The 20,912-nt window shown below is 39.3% G+C and overlaps 1 protein-coding gene and 1 pseudogene across 2 annotated transcripts; one reads left to right on the top strand and one right to left on the bottom strand.

The window, feature by feature from the left end:
- Positions 1-1,142: 1,142 nt before the first annotated feature.
- Positions 1,143-13,581, bottom strand: LOC148716344 (uncharacterized). Its single transcript, XM_088744699.1, has 7 exons — positions 11,079-13,581; positions 8,950-9,293; positions 6,860-7,009; positions 5,910-6,026; positions 5,487-5,750; positions 2,926-3,037; positions 1,143-2,379 (listed from the first exon to the last, which is right to left on the bottom strand). The coding sequence occupies exons 2-7, from the start codon at positions 9,251-9,253 to the stop codon at positions 2,295-2,297; spliced, it is 1,032 nt and encodes a 343-aa protein (XP_088600825.1). The 5' UTR covers positions 9,254-9,293; positions 11,079-13,581; the 3' UTR covers positions 1,143-2,294.
- Positions 13,582-14,174: 593 nt separating this feature from the next.
- Positions 14,175-20,889, top strand: LOC148716343 (activin receptor type-1-like; annotated as a pseudogene). Its single transcript, XR_015995181.1, has 5 exons — positions 14,175-14,228; positions 15,131-15,452; positions 16,406-16,682; positions 17,287-18,204; positions 18,913-20,889. The product of XR_015995181.1 is annotated as an activin receptor type-1-like (transcript).
- Positions 20,890-20,912: the final 23 nt, after the last annotated feature.

Raw genomic sequence — 20,912 nt, 5'->3', positions numbered from 1 at the left:
AAGGCCTGTGGATAATTTTAACTGGTTTTACAGTTTAGATATCATTCACACGCTTGTGTACAATTACTGAAGCAGCAAACAAATAAGTTGTATCTGGTTACAATGAATTTATCATGAGGAATAACAACTGATATTAAACTGAGATTTTTGGTGGTCTATCAGTATAGTTACATGTCTACTGGGATAGAATGCAATCAGCGACAAAATTAGTTGAATTGTATCACTCTTAGGAAAGAAATTATCCTTGCAGGTCAACTGTGATGAAAGAAATTATAGGAAAGAAACTTGAAAATTTTTAGGCTACGAGGTGGTCCAGTCAGGACGGCAACACCAACGAAGAAATCGATTGAAAAATGAGTTTCTGTTTTTACCCAGAATTTCGAAAATGGCTGCCTGTGTTTACCGTCTCGAGCAGTGCCCCACCTCAACTTCAGCAGAACGTATATAAGCAGTGTTGAATTCCAAATGAAAATTCAAAAATTTACCCTCACGGTTTCCGTTCGCAGACGCAAACTCTGGTGATTTCACGTCGTTGTTTTGCAGAGGACGTCTTAGAAAAATAGGGTCATCCTCGGTGTAAAACCCTGACGAGGTTTTCTTTGTTTCATGAGGTATTGTTTTGCTGTACGCTATTGTTTTTTTGTGTTTTGTTGTCTTTGTTTTACGTCACTCTTGAGCTTTACAGGTTTTTACACCGAGGATGAGCCGGAAAATACAAATTTTTAAACGCAAGTGCTGGCTATTGTTCTGCCCATTAGATCTTTTATTTAGCTACGTCTTCGTTGCCGTACCCGTCGTGGTTTGCTAAAGGTCCCTACTAGCTTGGCGCCACCACCAACTGTGGTGCAAAAGTTCATGTTGAGGACGAGGCAAGTTCTAAAGCTCTTGTATTTTTGGAAGGTTCTTGTTTCCTGAAAGGAATCTGAACACAGTCAAATTAGGTAAAAAGTACCTTAACATTTATCTACAATGATAGCAACTTTAAAGGAGGTATTCAATGAAATTTATACTAAACAATAAGGCTACAACACCCACCTTCCACCGTGAGAAATTAAGGTAGCTGAACACAGATTTTGATACCTGTTTCTTTCACCATTTTCTCTGGAACCCTTGATCTCTCGGTCGCCAAAACTGGCAGCAAGCAAGTTAACAACACAAACTTTATTTTTTCGATAGTTAAGCTGACGTAAGTGCCGTTGCCATGGCGACGTGATTAAATTTAAACAGGCTATTAAAATCGGTATTGTTTATTTGTAGAAAATCTAGTCATTAGATTTTCTTTATAATTTGCTTGTAACGATACCCACACGTTAACACCATTTTGCCAACAATTTAACAGAGATCTTTAATTATTCCTTGTTGAAGGTTCACTCGATTATCTAGAATTTCCTTTGTTAAAAATCATTTTTTTTCAATAATCCAGTTACTTATTTCGTGAAGTATTTTTGTGCCAAATCTCGTGAAGTTCTAATGAGTGGTTCTCAAGAAATAGGCATATTTCCGAGAAAGCAATTTTCCATTCAATCGCAATTTTTTTACTTACTACGCATGCGCTACATTTAATTGGGTTCTTTCGGTAACGACGAAAACGCTGAGAATTGCTGGGTTCTTTGCACCGTTAACTTTTCTAACATGTCTTTGTAATAAAAGATTAAAGCCCTCAATACACTGCGCCAACTATAAAGAAAGATAGCACAGATAGTGCGGATACGTTTTGAGTAAATAAAATGACTGCTCTATTGACAAAGTATTTGTTTTTTGCAATCCTTGTGCGCATGCTGAATTGCATCAGCAAAAGCGCGCGCGAAAACTGTGTTCGGCCACCTAAAACACGAAGGCGCGCTATATAAGGAAGTCTTCCCGGGGAAGACTTAGGCTCATTTGTCACTCACCGTTGACGTGTGCGGGTCAAATTTAAATGCTGGTAGGCGAACAAAAGGAGCTAATGAGATATCTATTGTTTACTTCCACCAGCATGGTGGCATGAGGTAACGTGTGAACCACCGACTTCGATCTCAAATTTACCGCCACAAATAAAGACAGTTTCCATTGGAGAAAGGAAATACAAATCTCAAAAATTCTTGTATTGTGATGAAGACATAAAACAATTTTGAGGAATGCGCCCGCTGTTCACTGCTTTGGAGTAGCTGTAGCTCAAGCTGACTTGACTCTAAGAGTTCTACATCACACGACGGTTGATTGTTTTTAGGTTGCAATGTTTTAGAAAAGTCTATTAAAAGAAGTTCCTTTCCATATACCAGTGCTGCCCAGTGATGGTTGAAGTCATACACCTATTATAAACAAGGACAGCTTGCGCCATCACGGTTGGGAATCCACACCTCCCTAGATCTCTTCACCCGTTTTGAAACTTTCTTGTACCTAAAAAAAATTCCGGCACTGTGTGGTTAACAAGAGGCCAATACCAATTGATATCGTTAAAATTTTACAAGTTGTATTCATGGAGCAAGAATCAATAAATCCGTTTCACTCTCAAGATTTTGCCGGAATAGCAGTTCTCCCAAGCATTTTTTAATATATTTATCTCTGAGAATTTTTCTCGACCCCCGGTAACTCTTAGATGTGATCGACATGTATCTTCATCTACATTTATTGAAAATACTCAAACTTATTAGGAGGAATTTGTTATCTTGATCTAACACCAAATTCTCGTAACTATTAACAAGAAAACGTGGAGCAGCTAGAGGGGAGAATTAACAATCAGATCCTGGAAGAAGAAAGGTTAATCAAATTAATTTCTCAGTTGATAATTTTCTTTCTTCTCATCATCTCTTTCCTCGAAAATGTCTCTAAGGTTGGAAAGAAGCGGAGAGACCCTGGTAATGAGTCGGCTCCAACTCTAGCTCGTGTTCAGACGCACTTTCGACACAAATTTGAAAATTTCAGTATTAAAATATTAAAACTCACTTTGATCTTCTGCATCGGCTGAGTCCCCACCAACCACATTTAGCATTGTAGTATATCAATTTCTTGGTGAATTCTGTCGCGTAATAAGACCTGGTTTCACTCTGACAATCAGCTTAAAAAGTGACAGAGATAATTTTGGTCAGTCTTTGGCATAGACGATAAATCGAATAATGAAAATTTAGTTTAGTTTAGTTTAGTTTAATTGATTCGCCACAGGAAAGGCAGGAGAAAGGAACAGAACTTTCGTTCCAATTGACACCTAACCCCTTTTTTTACCCACCCATCCCACCCCGGGGAGGACATCCATCACACAGTAATCTCGTGTGCGCGAAATTAACGTCTCCTACCCCAACCCTGCAGGGGACGGGACCTCCATTTATCGTCTCTATCCGAGAAGACTAGAAAGTCTAACCATTTGCAGATATTATTACAAAGGCAGCACTTTCTTCTCAGTTAATTAAAGACCCTGAGTGTTGGTCCGGCCGGATTTGAACTCACGACCTCCCGCACAACAGTCCGGCGCTCTACCAATTGAGCTAAACGGGACATGTTTTGTATCGTACCTGAAGAGTCCAGAAAGAACAAGGGCCAAAACAACTGAAGCAACCAATCGGACTGCACATAATCATAATTGTAAGTAATGTAACATTGATATCAGAGCAGTTTTCAATTGAGTGTTGAAAGTAATCCGGGATTGTTTGGTTTTACCTAACTTTGCTCTGGGATTGGTTCAGAAGACTCGTATTATCCTCTCAACCAATCAGATGCAAAACTAGAAACAATCGCGACTTAGTCATCCACGATTTTCCGCGCTATCAGCAGCTCTCTTGTTTACGCTCTGAGTTCCCATTGGCTACTTATAAAGTAAACCTTATTCTGACAGGTCGCAGGGATTACTTTGGTTTTGGTACTTGGACACTTATTTGAAAACTTCTGAAATCTAGTACAGGTCATTTGTAGTACTCAAGTAAAGATGGGTAAAGAAATGAAAGAATAATTGAATAATGAATTTTAAAAAGTTGAGCAGAATATTGATGACACACAATCGCGTGAAATCGAACTCAGTCCATTAATGAAGCGATTTCAATTGTGTTCGATTATGAAATGTTCGATTGGCTACCCCGGGAAAGTAAAACTTGCTATAAATCAGCGTTGTTTCGACCTAAATCGACCAACATCTAAAATAATTTTAATTCGGTCTGCGATTGGTCGAGAAAACTCGTGCTATGCTCTTAACCAATCAGACGCCAAATGAAAACCAATCATGACTTGATCGCCTGCATTTTCCCGCCCTTGTTTAGAGGTTTGCTTGTTTTTACTTTGATTCCTCATTGGCTAATGATGATGCAAACCTTCGTTTTGATTGGCCTTTGTAATTACCTTGGTTTTAGTTTAACGACAGTCAGTCAAAAACTGCTCTATTAAGACCTACATGAAGGATTCAATCTCATGGAGGGCTTTTCTCCTGCCACAATGAACTCCGAGCTGCATTAAGCGAAGAACGAGAGGGTATGGTCAAGTCCGCGCTCGAGCCGGAGCCTATCTCCTCTTTCTGTTGCATGAAGCGACCAAGAATTACCCGTAATATCGTGCCCAGATCATACCGTACAAATGTAACTGAAATGTAGGCTTGGCTTAAGAAGGTCTTGGTACGAGACTTGCTACTCCCTTCCCTGGACTTCATCGAAGGTTACCCCCCCCCCCCGAATGTCTCATAGTTAGAACAACATTTCAGTTGCAGTAACATGGTATTACCTGTCAACGAGATTAACTCCAGTGTCGAGAGACGCATTGTGATAGTAAAGTAGTTTGCTCAAAAACACAACACATTGACCCGCCAAAGTCTTGAACCTAAACCTGTCGACCCGTCGCATTAACCGGAAGCGAACCAAAAGTGAGGTAATAATAATAATAATAATAATAATAATAATAATAATAATATCATTTATACAGCGCTTTATGTGGAGGCGCGGTGGCCTCATGGTTGGTGCGCTCGACTCCGGATCGAGTGGTCCGGGTTCGAGCCCCGGCCGGGACATTGTGTTGTGTTCTTGGGCAAGACACTTTACTCTCACAGTGCCTCTCTTAACCAAGGTGTATAAATGGGTACCGGCAATTTAATGCTGGGGGTAACCCTGCGATGGACTGGCATCCCATCCAGGGGAAGTAGAAATACTCCTACTCGCTTCATGCTACAGAAACTGGAGTTATGCACCGGCCTAATGGGCCACTAAGCTCGTAAACAGACTTTACCTACCTACCTTCATAGAGCGCTTTATACAAAAGTTCTAAAGCGCTTCTCATAAGAAATAGACAATAGAATAGTAAAACCTACAATACGTAGGAGATAAAATAGCATTTAAAGGGATAAATTTTTAGAGATGACTTCAAAGTATCGACACTGGGACTACGACTAATATAGCTAGGAAGGCAGTTCCATAACCTTGTGGGCGCATATAGAAGAGGTACTCAAACGAATCGAATCCTTTACAACAAGTCATTTAATTTTGCCAATTTCGGTGATATTTAGCTCCACTGTTAGACAATATTTCCATACTTACGAAGGCATGTACTGCTATCATTAGACATGTGATAGCAGTAGGAGCACTCGCATTCATGGGTATTCTTTTCAGTTACGTTGATACAGTAGGAATTTGGTGGGCAGCTGTGACTGACTCCCTCAAGGCACAAGTTTATTTCAACGCAACTGTCGGGGCCTGTATTCCTCCAACCAGACTTACAGATGCAGTGGTAGGAACCCAAGGAGTTGTGACACGTTGACTGAACCGGACAGACATTAGGTGTCTCAGTACACTCGTCCACATCTATGGAGGTTTATATGATAAGCTGAATTAAACACGAATTTTGATTGGTTCCTACTTATGGTCCATTGGAGGGCAGACGCATAAATGACGTCACCATTGTCAACGTTATGTTTTCACGGTATTTTTCGACGTGATCTATACCACTGACTCACTAGTTACCTTGTTCACAGTAGCTCCCAGTCCATCCCGTTTCACACGAACATGTGTAGTTCAGTTCATGGTTTACGCAGGTTGCATGGTTAATGTTGCATCGATGATCGTTGCAAAAGTCAGCAACTAAAAAAAATAAATAAATAAACAATAAAACTCAACCGCTATGTTAGAGTTGAAAGGTTGGAGTCGACAACAATTCAGATTATTTGATATTTAACACAAATATTAGCCGAGTGGAGTTTGCTGGAGATTTACCGAGCCGCGAATGTTTTGGTATATACTAAAACGGTGAAATAACAAAGCACAAAAATCTGATTTCAACTTATTTATTCCCGTAACGATTACAACATTTTCGGGCGCAAACTCCACGTGCATTGCTCGGAGATCCATGTTAGAGATGTTTCGCCGTTACTCACGGAAACTGGGCCGAGCACACGAAAGTGACGCTTGTCGGTAAACCTAGCTCTTGGGGATTGTAAAACTGAACGCAATTCTTGTCCTTTTAAATAGCATTTCAATTGAGTGTCGTAAAGCCAAAACCAAAGTTATCACCACAGCCATTCAGAAAAAGGGAAAATGTCTCAAAAAGCCAATGAGAACTTAAAGTAAAAACAAACAAACTCCCAATTGGCGTCTAGCTTTAGTTTTGATTCTGATTTGTTGAGAAAGAAGCGCGAAAATTCTTCACCAATCACAAAACTAAGAGGAGCAACCCCCCTCCCCCCCCCCCCCACTACCCCACCAAAGAATACAATTTTTTCCGGCGCCTATTATCTTAATAAAGTCTTAGATCTAGTTGCTATAAAATTTCTTGTCAAATCGATGAAAGGATTTCGTATCACATCAAAATGAATTTCTGTTATATTTTGTCTTGCCGGATAATATATATATTTCGGGGAGAATTTACTTTTCAATCGATTCTGGGAGTGTAAGGATTAACGATTAGTAGGACTAACTTCCATTTGTCATGTCACAGAACGCCAGAGTAGCGTTTCCAGATCTTGTGGGATCCAGCCAGTAGCTACCATTGTGTGCAGAATCTCCTTCGTCCGCTTTGATCTCGGCACACGAATCGGCTGGCAACTCAGGGATGGAGCCGATGGAAACTGAAAACACAAAATGTGCAGTCAAAGAAACCCAACCTTGATTCCAAGGTTTAGGTGCCAATATCTTTTTCAAAAATAGGTAAACATACTACAGTATGCCATGGAAAATACAGCCGCTAAGAAAATAGAAAAACTGTTGATTATTCGGAAATATTACACCCAGTCTTCCCATCTTTTCAAGATAAAAATTAGTGATAATAATTTTGAACGACGTTTCGACCTCGCTGAGGCCATTTTCAAGCTGATGAAAAAGAATACTTTTACATATATGTACTAAATTCAAGACGTGGGAATGACAAAGGCGATAAAATATGGAAATATTTAAACGCTAGGCGTAAAATAGAAGTGATAAAATTGCAAAGGAGACAATGCGAATAAATTAATATGAGAGTTGACGAAAGTAAAACTATAAATTATACGAAGATACCGTAAATTATTATCAAAATAGCTTTGCGCGGATTGAGTCTTGACTGTTTGTTCAAGCTTGGCTTAATTTCTTTTATAAAAAGTATCTCGTAAATTAGGCAGCCGACATAGTCTGCATCTGCGCGATGGAGACTGTGTCGGCTACACATGCCGGAACCTCTACCAACGTGCTGAAGAACATAAAGCGTCTCAGTCTTCAATCGGGAATCACATTAAAGAGCGGCATGGGCATACCCCAAGTGACTTGCATCACAGTTTCAAAATCCTGAAGAAATGCAAAAGTAAACTGGACTGCCTAATTTACGAGATGCTTTTTATAAAAGAAATCAAGCCAAGCTTGAACAAACAGTCAGACATAGTTTTACTTTCGTCAATTCTCATACAAATTTATTCATATTGTCTCCTTTGCAATTTAATCACTTCTATTTTACGCCTAGCGTTTACATATTTCCATATTTTATCGCCTTTATCATTCCCACGTCTTGAATTTAGTACATATATGTAAAAATTTTCCTTTTCATCAGCTTGAAAATGACTTCAGCGAGGTCGAAACCATCGTTCCACCCTGGTTAAATCTAGAGTACAACCAGTCTATCCTTTTCTGCAAGTCGTCGACGAATTCCGTCGCGCAAGGCACCTTACTTCCAAACTTCAGCGCGGCGCGTTAACTTTTTGTTTGTTTTTAACTCTTTTTTTTTTTTTTTTTTTGACTCGACACGACGAACTTCGCCGAAAAGGAGGGACTCCTCGTAGTTAAGTTTAAATGGAGCAAATGCGACGCAAGCTATGATTAAAGGGACTTAATCAGGGTGGGACTTAATCAGCTATGATTAAAGGGACTTAATCAGGAAATCAGGGTGGTCGAAGCTTAGTAACCAGTGGAATTTCAAGCTTCTTTTGAGCTTTTAAACGTAAAAATAAATTTCAGTTTTATCCCTTGTCATTAATCTTGGTTCAATTAAGAGGCATTAAAAGTGTTTTTTGAGAGATTAAGGAAGTCTTGGACAACCAGGAAAAAAAGAGGTTTTAAATTGAGATCATATATAACAAGGAGTCTGCGCGAAAACGTCACGTGGATTGTGTTGCCCATGACGTAGTCCACAACGAAATTTGAAGGGTGCGGAGATAATTATACGATTTAAGTCCCTTTAATCATCGCTTGCGTCGCATTTGTTCGATTTAAACTTAACTACGAGTAGTCCCTCCTTTTCGGCGAAGTTCGTCGTGTCGAGTCAAAAAAAAAAAAGAGTTAAAAACAAACAAAGGTTAACGCGCCGCGCTGAAGTTTGGAAGTGAGGTGCCTTGCGCGACGGAATTCGTCGACGACTTGCAGAAAAGGATGGACTGGTTGTACTCTAGATTTAACCAGGGTGGAAAGATTCACACCAGCTCGCGCTAACGAGAGTCAGTTGCGCGTGAAGGTCAATCACTGCGTTTCTCTCGCGCGTGTTACTCGCTTACTCTTCGAGTGCCTGCTACTTAAATTATTTGTGTTAACGAATTCTGAATCGTACCTTTATTGGGTTCGCGCACGTAATATCTGCTTTCACTTCTAACAAAGTGATCTGGTTTTGCTTCCCTGCTCCGGTTGTTCAATTCGCATACACTGCGAGACCAATCGTAGTTGTAGCTTTGGCACTTGTAGTCAGAAACGCAGGCTTCTTTACAGTCAAGTGACAGTGGTCTGGCCTTGACTGTCTTAAACGTATGGCCCTTGAGCATCCTTTGATAGACAGAGTAACTGTCTATGCCGCATTGCTGAGTGTTTACTTTGGGAAACATTAAAAACAGCAGAGATAGTGGTAAAAGAAATACCATGATCTTTCACTGAGATGTGAGTTTCCAATGACGACACTCCCTGTTGAAGAAAGTGAAAGGGAAGGAGTGATGTACATTTGTTATTGGTCAGTTCTGAGAACCAGTGAGAATCTTTTGTAATCCTCTGCACCTCTTGGGCTAATTTCAGACAAGAGAGAATGAGGCACATTATGGTTTCAGAAAAAATAACCGAGTACTAAGATCGTCTTCCTAGAAGGTGTCATTGACAAAAGGAGTTAATTGCCTATTCATTCTTGTCACTACTTAGTCGGTTCTTCGAAATAAGAATGAATAAAGGCTGATAGTTTCTAAAGAAACTGTTTGTGGCTGTGTCGGTGGGGGTAACGAAATAATTTGGATATATCAACAAAGTTGAAATGGTAAATTGGCCACCGTAACGATTACAAAAGCTGACGTTTCGAGCGTTAGCCCTTCGTCGGAGCGAAGGGCTAACGAAGACGGAGGGCTTCGTCGGAGCGAAGGGCTTCGCTCTGACGAAGGGCTTCGCTCTGACGAAGGGCTTCGCTCTGACGAAGGGCTTCGCTCTGACGAAGGGCTAACGCTCGAAACGTCAGCTTTTGTCTTCGAAATAACACTTAGACTAGAAAAATCTTTGTTTGAAGCTTTCCAAGATTCACAGAACTGTTTACATCTGTTCACTCGCCCATCTGAACTAGGTTAGGTGAAAGGTGAAAGGTTTATACGATACCTTAATAGCAGCATGGGCTGAATTGTTAAGGTTTTACAATGTTATTAAGGTTGCCATCGGACGTCAGCATTCTCAGGCGCCTCTGGCAGCCGCTTCAGTCCATATTAATCTCACCTTCCCACCCATCCCACCCCAGGGGAGGACATCCATCACACAGTAATCTCGTGCGTGGGAAATTAACGTCTCCTACCCCTTAACCCTGCAGGAGATAGGACCTCCATTTATTCGTCCCTATCCGCGAAGACTAGAGTATCCAACCATTTCTTGATGTTATGGAAAGGGACAGAGCTGAATAATGGATGTTACGTCAGCGGGTATGCGGTCAATAACGCGGGCTCAAGTGTCCTCGGTCTAAAATTTAGCAAAATTAGCGGAAAATAATAAGGGCTGACCTTTAAAACCGAGGAACTCTGTTTTCGTCAAAGGCACTTTCCTATTTCCAAATTTTTAGGGGGTGTACCAAATTTTTGGAGGTTGTTCTGTAAAAGAAAAGCGGCAAGAAAAACGACGCCTCGAAGCAACAGAATAGGAAATCAAACATGCGAACGACTCAAAATCCGTGTTTCCGCGGCAAAACCTGGTTCATGCGTATACGTTATTCAGCTCTGTCATAGAAAGGTAGTATATTCTTCTCACTTGTTTTAAGACCTTGATTGTTGTTCCGGCCGGGGCTCGAACCCTCGACCTCCCGCACAACACTCCGGCGCTCTATCCAATGAGCTAACCGGGAGGCAGTTAATGAACTAAATAAAGTAAATAATGTTGCGCGCTGGTCTCCAGATTTAGTTGAAAAAAAGAGGTTGTCTCAAAGTCGCAATTAACTCTGGGATAGTTTTGGACATGGTAACTTTTAATTTAATTTAATTTAACATAATTTTTATAGCGGTTAACTCCACTTATTGACCAAAGCGCTTAACTGCACCTGTTTTGAACTTATTGCAAGCGCATGCGCCACCATGGTCATTCAAGGTAGACTACACATAAGAACATGAATGAAGAAAGAATTGAAAAACAGTCACAACTTCGTTTTCCAATACCTAATTACGAAATGACGTGCTTTTTTTACAAGCATTTTAAAGTCAAATACAAGATGAGAATGGTCGAACTCTGGCCTACCTCAGTTGAGGCAAAGAACTTGAAGCTTGTGTTACATCAAGACGGACAACACGCATTTAAACTTCGCCTGGTCGTACGCGCAGTTGCTCCCAATTGGCATTAAACAACTACGCACTTGTTGACAACGAGTGGCTGAAATGCTCCGACACGCTCTTAATGTGGCATGAACTCAACTTTGGGGTCCTTAACATACTTTCATGTATTTAGCTACACAAATTCAGCCGTACATTACTTTCTTCCTGGATACTGGAATGACGTGCATGTAACCCAGGAGACTTGACAACTTTGTCTATGCTTGACGTTATTATATTAAAAGATGTTAGGGTAACACTCTAATTAACTTGTAAAAAACAAATTTTGGGAATCATCCGGCCCCCGCCGGCATGGTGATTCAAAACCACATATTAACCTATTTTTTTGATAATTTCTCAGAACCCATTCTTTCCAGGTTCTCTAACTTAAGCTTATATCACGTGTCGAAGGCAAGTGATTTATAAACTTTCCTCCGTGCTGATTTATAAGCTTTCCAACATCCTGCGTGGCTTTATGACGAAAAAGAGCCCTGAAAGAAATGGCCTCTATTGCTTTTATGTCATAACAAGTTATGCGGTACCGCTGTGCATTTCGCATTCACATGATGATCGTGCACTGTTTTCCTATTTTCTTAGATAATTGAAAGACACAGATGGGAACAGGAGGAACTCACTACGAATGTTTTATTGATAAGTAACTTACAGGTCACGGTTGTATCTTTGTCATTCTGTGTGAATACAATCTTGAGTTGTCAACAAGTTTATGAACCTGGTCACGCTGTGAATCTTGTATTACCTTCTTTTTTAATATTATTGGTCAAGCGTTTCCCTGGGTGCAAATCATTAGCGTGATCATGCTCCAGGATATATTAATAATTTTTTTTTCTCCTTGGAGTTATTCAACGGTTTTCGGCCGACCGCTGCCGAGAGTTTTTCTTCGATTCTCGACATTTCCTTCATGCATACATCAATGGAAATTTCCAGATTCCATTCCGATCCCTGGAAACGTTTTTTGGAGTGTGGTGTGGTTATACGATCAGTGTGATACTGTTCGGGAGAAAATTCCCCTGCGACTTCGTGTTCAAACAAACTAATTAGCAAAATACCAGCGGATTGTTAAGCAACACCATTTATTTATTCACAAGGTGTGATAGTTCGGTGTATACATAAGATTCGGCATATTCAAGAAGTAGTCTGTTATTTTTCGGAGAGATTTCGAAAGCTACGTATCGTTTTAGTAAAATTAAACATGTTCTGCGAAACAGGTATAGTGGGTATGACAAAAAAAACTTGGGATGCCAGAACTCCAAGCGGATACTGGAATGACGTGCATGTAACCCAGGAGACTTGACAACTCTGTCTATACTTGACGTTATTATATTAAAAGATGTTAGGGTAACACTCTAATTAACTTGTGTATTAACAAATTTTGGGAATCATCCAGCCCCCGCCGGCATAGTGATTCAAAACCACATATTAACCTATTTTTTTGATAACTTCTCAGAACCCATTCCAGGTTCTCTAACTTAAGCTTATATCACGTGTCGAAGGCAAGTGATTTATAAACTTTCCTCCGTTCTGATTTATAAGCTTTCCAACATCCTGCGTGGCTTTATCACGTAGGCCGAAGGAACGTGGCTTCATCACGTGGCCTTATCACGTGGCTGTATCATGCCCTAAAAGAAATGGCCTCTATCGCTTTTATGTCATAACAAGTTATGCGAGACAGACGTGCATTTCGCATTCACATGATGATCGTGCGCTTTTTACCTATTCTCTTAGATAATTGAAAGACATAGATGGGAACAGGTGGAACTCAATGCGAATGTTTCATTGATAAGTAACTTATAGGTGTTTAATTATCTTTGTCTTTCTGTGAGATACAATCTTGAGTTGTCAACAGGTTTATGAACCACGTGTGTGAATCTGTAATGGACTCCAGAGACGTTTAGTATCACTAGGCTTTACGAAAAGCAATCAAGATAGTTGACTAGCGGGGTTAACAATCAAGATAGAAAGGCATCATGGGAACTAAGTCAATCGGCATCGCACGGCATGCTGGCTTACAAATCTTGTATTACCTTCTTTTTTAGTATTATTCATCTAGCGTTTTCCCGGGTGCAAATCATTAGCATGATCATGCTTCACGATATTTTAATAATTTTTTTTTCTCCTTGGAGTTATTCAACGGCTTTCGGCCGACCGCCTCCGAGAGTTTTTCTTCGATTCTGTACATTTCCTTCATGCATCCATAAATGGAAATTTCCAGATTCCATTCCGATCCCTAGAAACGTTTTTTAGAGTGTAGTGTGGTTATACGATCAGTGTGGTACAGTATGTATGACAAAAACAACTTGGGAAGCCAGAACTCCAAGCGGTCGGCCGAAAGCCATTGAATAACTCCAAGGAGAGAAAAATTAAGATATATCCTGGAGCATGATCATGCTAATGATTTTCAGCCGGGAAAACGCTAGATAAATAATACTAAAAAAGAAGGTAATACAAGATTCACACACGAGGGTTATAAACTTGTTGACGACTCAAGATTGTATTTACACCAAAAGACAAAGAAAACGAAACACCTGTAAGTTATTCATGAATAAAACATTCGCAGTGAGTTCCACCCGTACCCAAAAACAACAAAAATCTTTTTCTCGTCGGTAACGTAGGGGGTGGTTACCCAATCCCCCGAGCCTAATGGCTCATGTTAAAAACGCTCGACAAATGAAATAAAGATGTGTATATAAATATATGTCCAAGTTAAATATATAATAAAAGCGCAAAAATATCAGCTAGCTCCCTACCCCTAATCCCAATCCTGATTCTCCCCTGAAACCCTACCAGCCCAAATCAATTAACATTAAAGCCCTAACCGGCCAAGCCTAATTACCAATTTATAACCCTACCCCCACAATTGTATACTGATACACTTATTGCACTTACAGCCAAGCGTAGTTATGCGAGATAGGTCAGACTTAAATTCTGATAGAGTGGTTGCCGATTTAACTGAAGATGGTAACTGGTTCCAAGAATGAGAGATAATATATGAAAAAGAGTTATGAATATGGCTAGAGGTATTTACAGGCTGGGAAACATTAAGAGCAGAGGAGCGCAAATTGTAATGACAGACTCTGGGTGTAAAAAAATTAGAAATATACAAAGCTCCCTAGAGCTTGTATGCCTTAGAAAACATGATTTAAGACGCAATAAAATGTCTTTGGGTTAAGGTGTCCATACTAGCAGGCCTGAGACAGTCTTTGTACTCAGTAGATCTACTTAAATTAAGCACAGTTCTTAACGCGTAAAAATTACATTTTTCCAGTTTATTTTTCAAGGAAGTAGAGACTCCCAAAAAAAGAGGGAAATAGTATTCCAAATGAGGTAACACATACGTTTTGAACTCAAAGAGATCATAATAGAAGAAGGTAAAAGACGCTTTATTCTGCGGAGAGAGGCGATTTTTGCATATGCCTTTTCTTTGCATAATTGTCACGTGATCATTAAAGGAGAGTTTATTGTCCAGCGTAACGCCCAGGATCTTTAGGATCGGCTTTACGTCAATAGCTTGCTGCGGGTCCATAAAGAATTCAAAATTGTAGGAGCTGTTGCCAAGTACCATTGCCAGCGTTTTGGCGCTATTGATTCCTAGGTAGTTGTGAGTAAACCATTCCTTAAGCCTTGATATATCTGCATTGAGATTAAACTTCAGGGTCATAGGGCAGACGCTAGACGAGTATTGGGTATTATTAAAAAGTAGATCATTGGATAATGCAATTCAAGAGTTTTTACTGGCTTAGCCATTATGGTATATCAGCCAATATACCATAATCTACAAATATGGCAAGCGTACGTGTCAGCTTGAAAAAGATTAAAAGATTAAAGTCTACTTGTTAAATTAAGTCTGGTTATTGAATTTAGATCCCACTGAAGCCTGTCAAAGTATGAACTTTCTCTTCAGAATGAACTTTCCACAGTTGCACTAGATATCTCTGAGAACTGGTAAATAATATTTGTCTCTAGGCAAGTTTTGTTGATTGGATTGTTTTCTTTTTTTTTTCTTGTGCAGGTGAAGCCAATCTGACACAGACAACAGGTCCTTCCCATCAGGTCATAGAATGTGAATGCAGTGGATGTGAGAAATCCCAGTGCAAAACAGGATTTGGTTGTTTCTCTTCAGTTAGACCAGATGACCAGAACCAAAGTTAGGTAGTGTCACGTGGGTGTCTTGAACATCAGAGGCATTTCATTGTTAAATGTGACAAACCATATCATCTCATAGTCTGCTGTAAAGAAAATATGTGTAACCGGAATGTGACTCCGTCAGTTCCACCAGGGTGGCCAGGTAAGTTTTGCATTTGCAGTACCACTCAAGTGCAAGTTCACATTCCCTGGGAGCTTGATCCTTCATTCTCAATCTTCAATTTTTTAGAATCTTGAAGATCGAAATTTAAGTTGAGTTTCGAGATGAAAAACTGATCCTACACGAGGACAAAAATTACGCAGAAATATCTAGTAGCATTTAAATTATGGTGAACCAAGAGAATGCAAAATCAATTGGGAAAGATCTCCTTACAAAACACAAATTGAGAATGCAAGACATTTATTCAAGACATGTAGGAGTGTGGTAGCAACATCGTAGGTTACCACTCAATGGTGTGCCACAGCTACTTTTAAATACATTAGTATTAACCCCTTACACCACACACATTATCCAAACTGTTCTCAAGGAGAACTTGTTTTGACTATCAAAAGCTTCTTTTGATTATTTAGTGATCGTTTCCTTTATTCTCCTGATCTTAATGTGTGATTCAGTTTAATTTAATTTACTCCATTTTCACTGCATTATTTGCAGTGGGGAAGGACTAGAAAGGAACATACGAACCATTCGTGCTAGTCCACCCTCTCACCCATCCCACCCCAGGGGAGGACATCCATCACACAGTAATCTCATGTGTGGGAAATTTACGTCTCCTACCCCAACCCTGCAGGAGACGGGACCTCCATTTATTCATCCCTATCCGAGGAGACTAGAATATCTAACTATTACTTGATGTTATAGGAAGGTAGCAAATTCTTCTCAATTATTTTAAGACCTTGAGTGTTAGTCCGGCCGGGGCTCGAACCCTCGACCTCCAGCACAACAGTCCAGCGCTCTATTCATTGAGCTAACCGGGAGGCGGTTAGCTCAATGTTGTAAAGAGAAATTAGTTGCTGGTCTCTTAGGGATCAGAGGATTATCATAATAAATGAAGTCTGCTGATTTTGATTGAAAGGTCTTCTTATTTTACCTTACAGGCCAAAAAAATGCGACCCTTGCATCCCCTCCTGACAATCGAGGAGTAGAATGCATGTGTAGTGATTGCGGAGATACCAATGGGAGATACTATGCAGGACTGGGCTGTTTCTCAGTACTCAAGCAGGTTGAGCATGATCGTTATGTTGTGTCAAGGGGCTGTTTTCAGAACACAATACAAGAGGATAAATTGTGAGAATCCAGTGACTCCAGCTGTCTGTTGTGAGGAAAATTTGTGTAACTGGAATGTTACCCCTTTATTTCCATCAACAGAATCAAGTAAGCGCTTGTTACTTGTTATTGACAGTTGTTGAGGACTTTTACTGTGCATACATCTGAGAATTTGCAGAACTATCTCACATTTTCTTAATACCCTTAGCTATGAAACCTGATAAGTTTGAAAATAGACTTATCTCCTCACACCTTACCAGAATTCTCCATATTTTCCATACTGATCTCACACATTCTCTTGGGTACCAAAATGGAGAATTTGTTTTACAATTCCATGCCTCTTAAGTTGCCAATCAGTTCCTTTATCCTGACTCATGATCTTACAGAATGATTCAGTTGTATTTCTGTTAAGGAGAAGGGTAAACAGAGCAATGTACTCGCAATCTAATGTATTTTGTAGATTTGTGAAGATTTCAGTTCAATCAAACTTTTGAATTCAGCAGGCCTGCGAAATTGACCAATAATAGCGGGGATTTTTCTTATGAAGTGAGAATAATAGAGGTCAATATAAATTATGCCCAGATGTATAAAAATTTTGGCACTGAATTATAAACATGTTATGCAAAGGTTAATAAGATAATTGAATTCATTTTCCATGATTGTTAACATGTGTATGGTTATATTTACCATTTTCTCTATTTTCTCTGTTTAGCTGCATCTACTCTCACCAGATTTGAGAAAGTTGAACGCACCAACTTCATCTTGTTGAGTATTTTTGCTCCTATAGCTGCTCTTGTTGTTGGCATTGTAGTCGTCTGTGTGGTATATCAGTTGTTACAAAAGAGACAATTAAAAAATGGTAGATACCCAAATCTTAGATATGCCCGTCATTCAGCTTCATTTCATGAAGATGGCAGCTGTAATGCTAGAGAATGTGGAAAATGTAGTGGGTCTGGAGTGTCAAAATTCTCTCAGCGCACAGCCGCCCAGGATGTGGACTTAATTCAAGTCATAGGAGAAGGGAAATATGGAAAAATATGGAGAGGAATCTGGCATGGTGATGATGTTGTGGCAAAATTGTACCTACCTACTGAGGAGAAGTTCTTTAAGAATGAAGTGGATGTGAACAACAAAATAGGAAACCATGAGAACATTCTTAGAGTGCAGCATTGCCATACTGCATTTATTTGGAATAAAGCAACATACAGATGCATCGTGATGGAATTTCATGAAAATGGGTCACTGTATGACTTCCTCAGTCACAGAACTGTTAACGCTCAAGAGATGTGCTCCTTAGCTCTCTCAGCTGCACGCGGCTTGAATCATTTGCATGGTGAAATTTATGGACGAAAGGAAAAGTACTCCATTGCACATTGCGACTTGAAATTGAAAAACATTATGGTGAAGTCAAATCTGACTTGTTCAATAGGAGGTTTAGGACTGGGTGTTGTGCACGATAGGTCACAAGACAAGATCATCACAGAAAACAAACCAAGGGGAAGCCCAAGATACATGTCCCCAGAGCTGTTGGAAGGCGGAGTTTTTAAATCGTTTGAGTCTTATAAACGAGCTGATGTGTATTCACTTGGTCTTACTTTGTGGGAAATAACCAGGAGAACTTTTACAGAAGGTAACCCCTCCATCTATAAATATTATGTATAATTATGTGATTATTAAACAATAGCTTCCATTTGTTGTGAAAATATGCCTGGATATTTGTCCTCGGACATATTCTGTTCCAAAACAGTTTTCTGAGACCGAAGCTTGAAGAAAACTGTTAACTCCTTAGAGGCTCTGTACTTATTATTCTCTAGATATGCACGGGAAAAATACTTATGAACAGTGTACCATTTGCTGCATGGGATGTTTACTTTACTCTGGTCGCTAGTATGACTTTATGAACAAACAAATGTGTCCCTTCTTCTGTAACAGCAGCTGAACACTTTCTCATCTTGAATCAAATTTTTAAATGGAGAGTTTTATCAAGGTGGATGTAAGGTTTGGGAAACATCACTTCTCTAAGACCCTGTTACCTTTTTTTAACAATTTATCTTCCCCAAGAGTGACTGGCTTCTAATTTATCCCTACATTATTACCCTTGAATGAATTATTAAGGGCATGAGACTGAAAAAAAAAAAGTGATCACTTATTGGGAAAGCTCCCGATTGTCGAACAAATTCTATCGATCAGCACCGAAGGAAATGTGCGAAGAACAGTATGCATACTGATGTTAGGATATAAAAGGTGAAATGACTTCTTACATTAGATTTTCTAACTCCCTTGTTTTATTATTATCCTGTGAATTAAATCGATTACTTGCATTGTTATTTGTTTTAAGGCATAAGACCAGAGCAGTTTGAGTTACCATTCTTTGACATGGTGCCCTCAAATCCTACATATGATGACATGAAGAAAGTTGTCAGTGAACAACAGAAAAGACCACTGGTTCCCAACAAGTGGACTGAAAGCAGTGTAAGTAGTCAATTCTATTGAGCATAATTGTTAAAAACTCAGTTTTAGTTATTGATAAAAATAAAGAAAAATTCTTTATTCCAAAAGTGGGCAAATTTCAGAACTTCCAACATTAAAAGTAGCTTCCTGCATTTTTGCCTGATTAGGTTAACCTTGTATGTTTTCTACAACAAAGTCAATTGACAAACATTGTAAGAAACAGCTTGCAGTGTCCAGAATATTGTAGAGATTGTAACCAACTTAACAACTGTTTCGCTCTACTAACATCAAAGTCAATGTCATGGGGAATACTAATGCACAGCTAGCTAAAGTGGTGGTCAAATTGACTGTGAGGTGGTGGGAAAAGTAATATGCCTGTTATGTGTAATTGGTAGCTTAAAATTATTTTCTCTGTTTGGCTGCTTGTTTAAAATCATTCTGGTAAAGCCAATAGGGGTCAAGTTATTATTTTTCTTGGAGTATGACAGTTACATTATGGTAGCCAGTATGCCCTTTTAAAAGAAAGTTATGAGTGACATTAATGTTCTTCAGATAGACACTTGTTAAAAGAAATACAATGTATATTCAGTTGTGCTTTTTTGCTGTTCAGACTTTATCATTTTCTTTTGTTTAAATTATGAAAATGCATGCAAGACAAAGGAAATGGAAATAAAACTTGTTTAAACAGCCATCATTTTAAACCAAAACAGTTGTAATAAAGATGGCAGTTAAATATGTTTTCAGCATTCCCTGTACCAAAAGGAAGGGTAATCCATGCCATCTTCCCCTAATTTTTCTTTTTGAGAACCTTTGTTCTCTATCCTGTTGTTACACTAGTTGCTGTCTGCATAACAGGTCTACGATTTTCATTAGCTAATACCAACACAGTTTCAACTCCTAAAAGTAGGTAGCGCTCTTGGGACTAAAAACGAGTACATTCAATCGAGTTGTTCTTATGATGGAAGTTGTATGTGGGCTCTCTTCTGAATGAATACATTTTCTGCCTATTGTAACCATTTCTTCCAGCTAAAACTTGGCCTAAGGATTAGGTACAGTTGGGTGTCAATCTCAATGAAGAACAGCCACTTCTAAGTGGGTTCAGCTATAGTTTTCTGTGCACCTGAAGCCCAGATGGGTTTTTTTTTTATCAGACAAGGCAGTACCTTTACATTGATTCTTATTTGATATTATATTTTGCAAGTGGTTCATCTCTGCTCCAATTTAAACCCAGCATCAGTGTGCATATTCTCCATTCTGTTCTCCATCACAATATTTCCTGAGGTGCTGACAAGGAGAATTTGTTGAACAATCAATAACTTCCTTAGTTGGTGATCATTTCCACACCTTAGTGTGTGATTCAGAGGTGATATTGCGAGGATAAATTTGATTCTAGTCACTCTTAGACATCAAAAGAATCAATGAAACTCGCATCACAAAACCACTTTAAATTTGGCTCATGAAAAGCTGTCATCTTTATGTGGTTAAGATAGTTGTTCTTAGATTTTTTATCGAGAGTTTCATCAAGGTCAGAGCATGCCACTGTTGACAAGTCTTTGTAGTACAATATGCAGGCTAGTTAATTGTTGTGTTATGTGGAGAACTTTTGTGAAAATCTTTATACTTGCTTTTGATTGTGGTAAGAAATTGAGTTGGAGGAATTATTGTGGAAGCACTGTGTACACGGTTCATCACAATAACCTGTTTTGGCGTTTTGTTCTTGAGGTATCTTTTACTAGAAAATGTTGAAGCTAGTAGCTTTATGTGAAGCAGAATTGTAAGTATTTAACATATTGTGCTGTCATTGCACTTTAAAGATAATGGCAGTGGTCGTATGTTGATTAAAAGTACAGAGATTATTGTTGCAGATTACGCTTGATTTGAATCAAG

This window comes from Stylophora pistillata, chromosome 14 (assembly GCF_964205215.1).
Source record: "Stylophora pistillata chromosome 14, jaStyPist1.2, whole genome shotgun sequence".
Classification (NCBI taxonomy): Eukaryota; Metazoa; Cnidaria; class Anthozoa; order Scleractinia; family Pocilloporidae; genus Stylophora; species Stylophora pistillata.
Note: the sequence above shows the minus strand (reverse complement) of the source record. Positions and strands in the feature narration are given on the sequence as shown.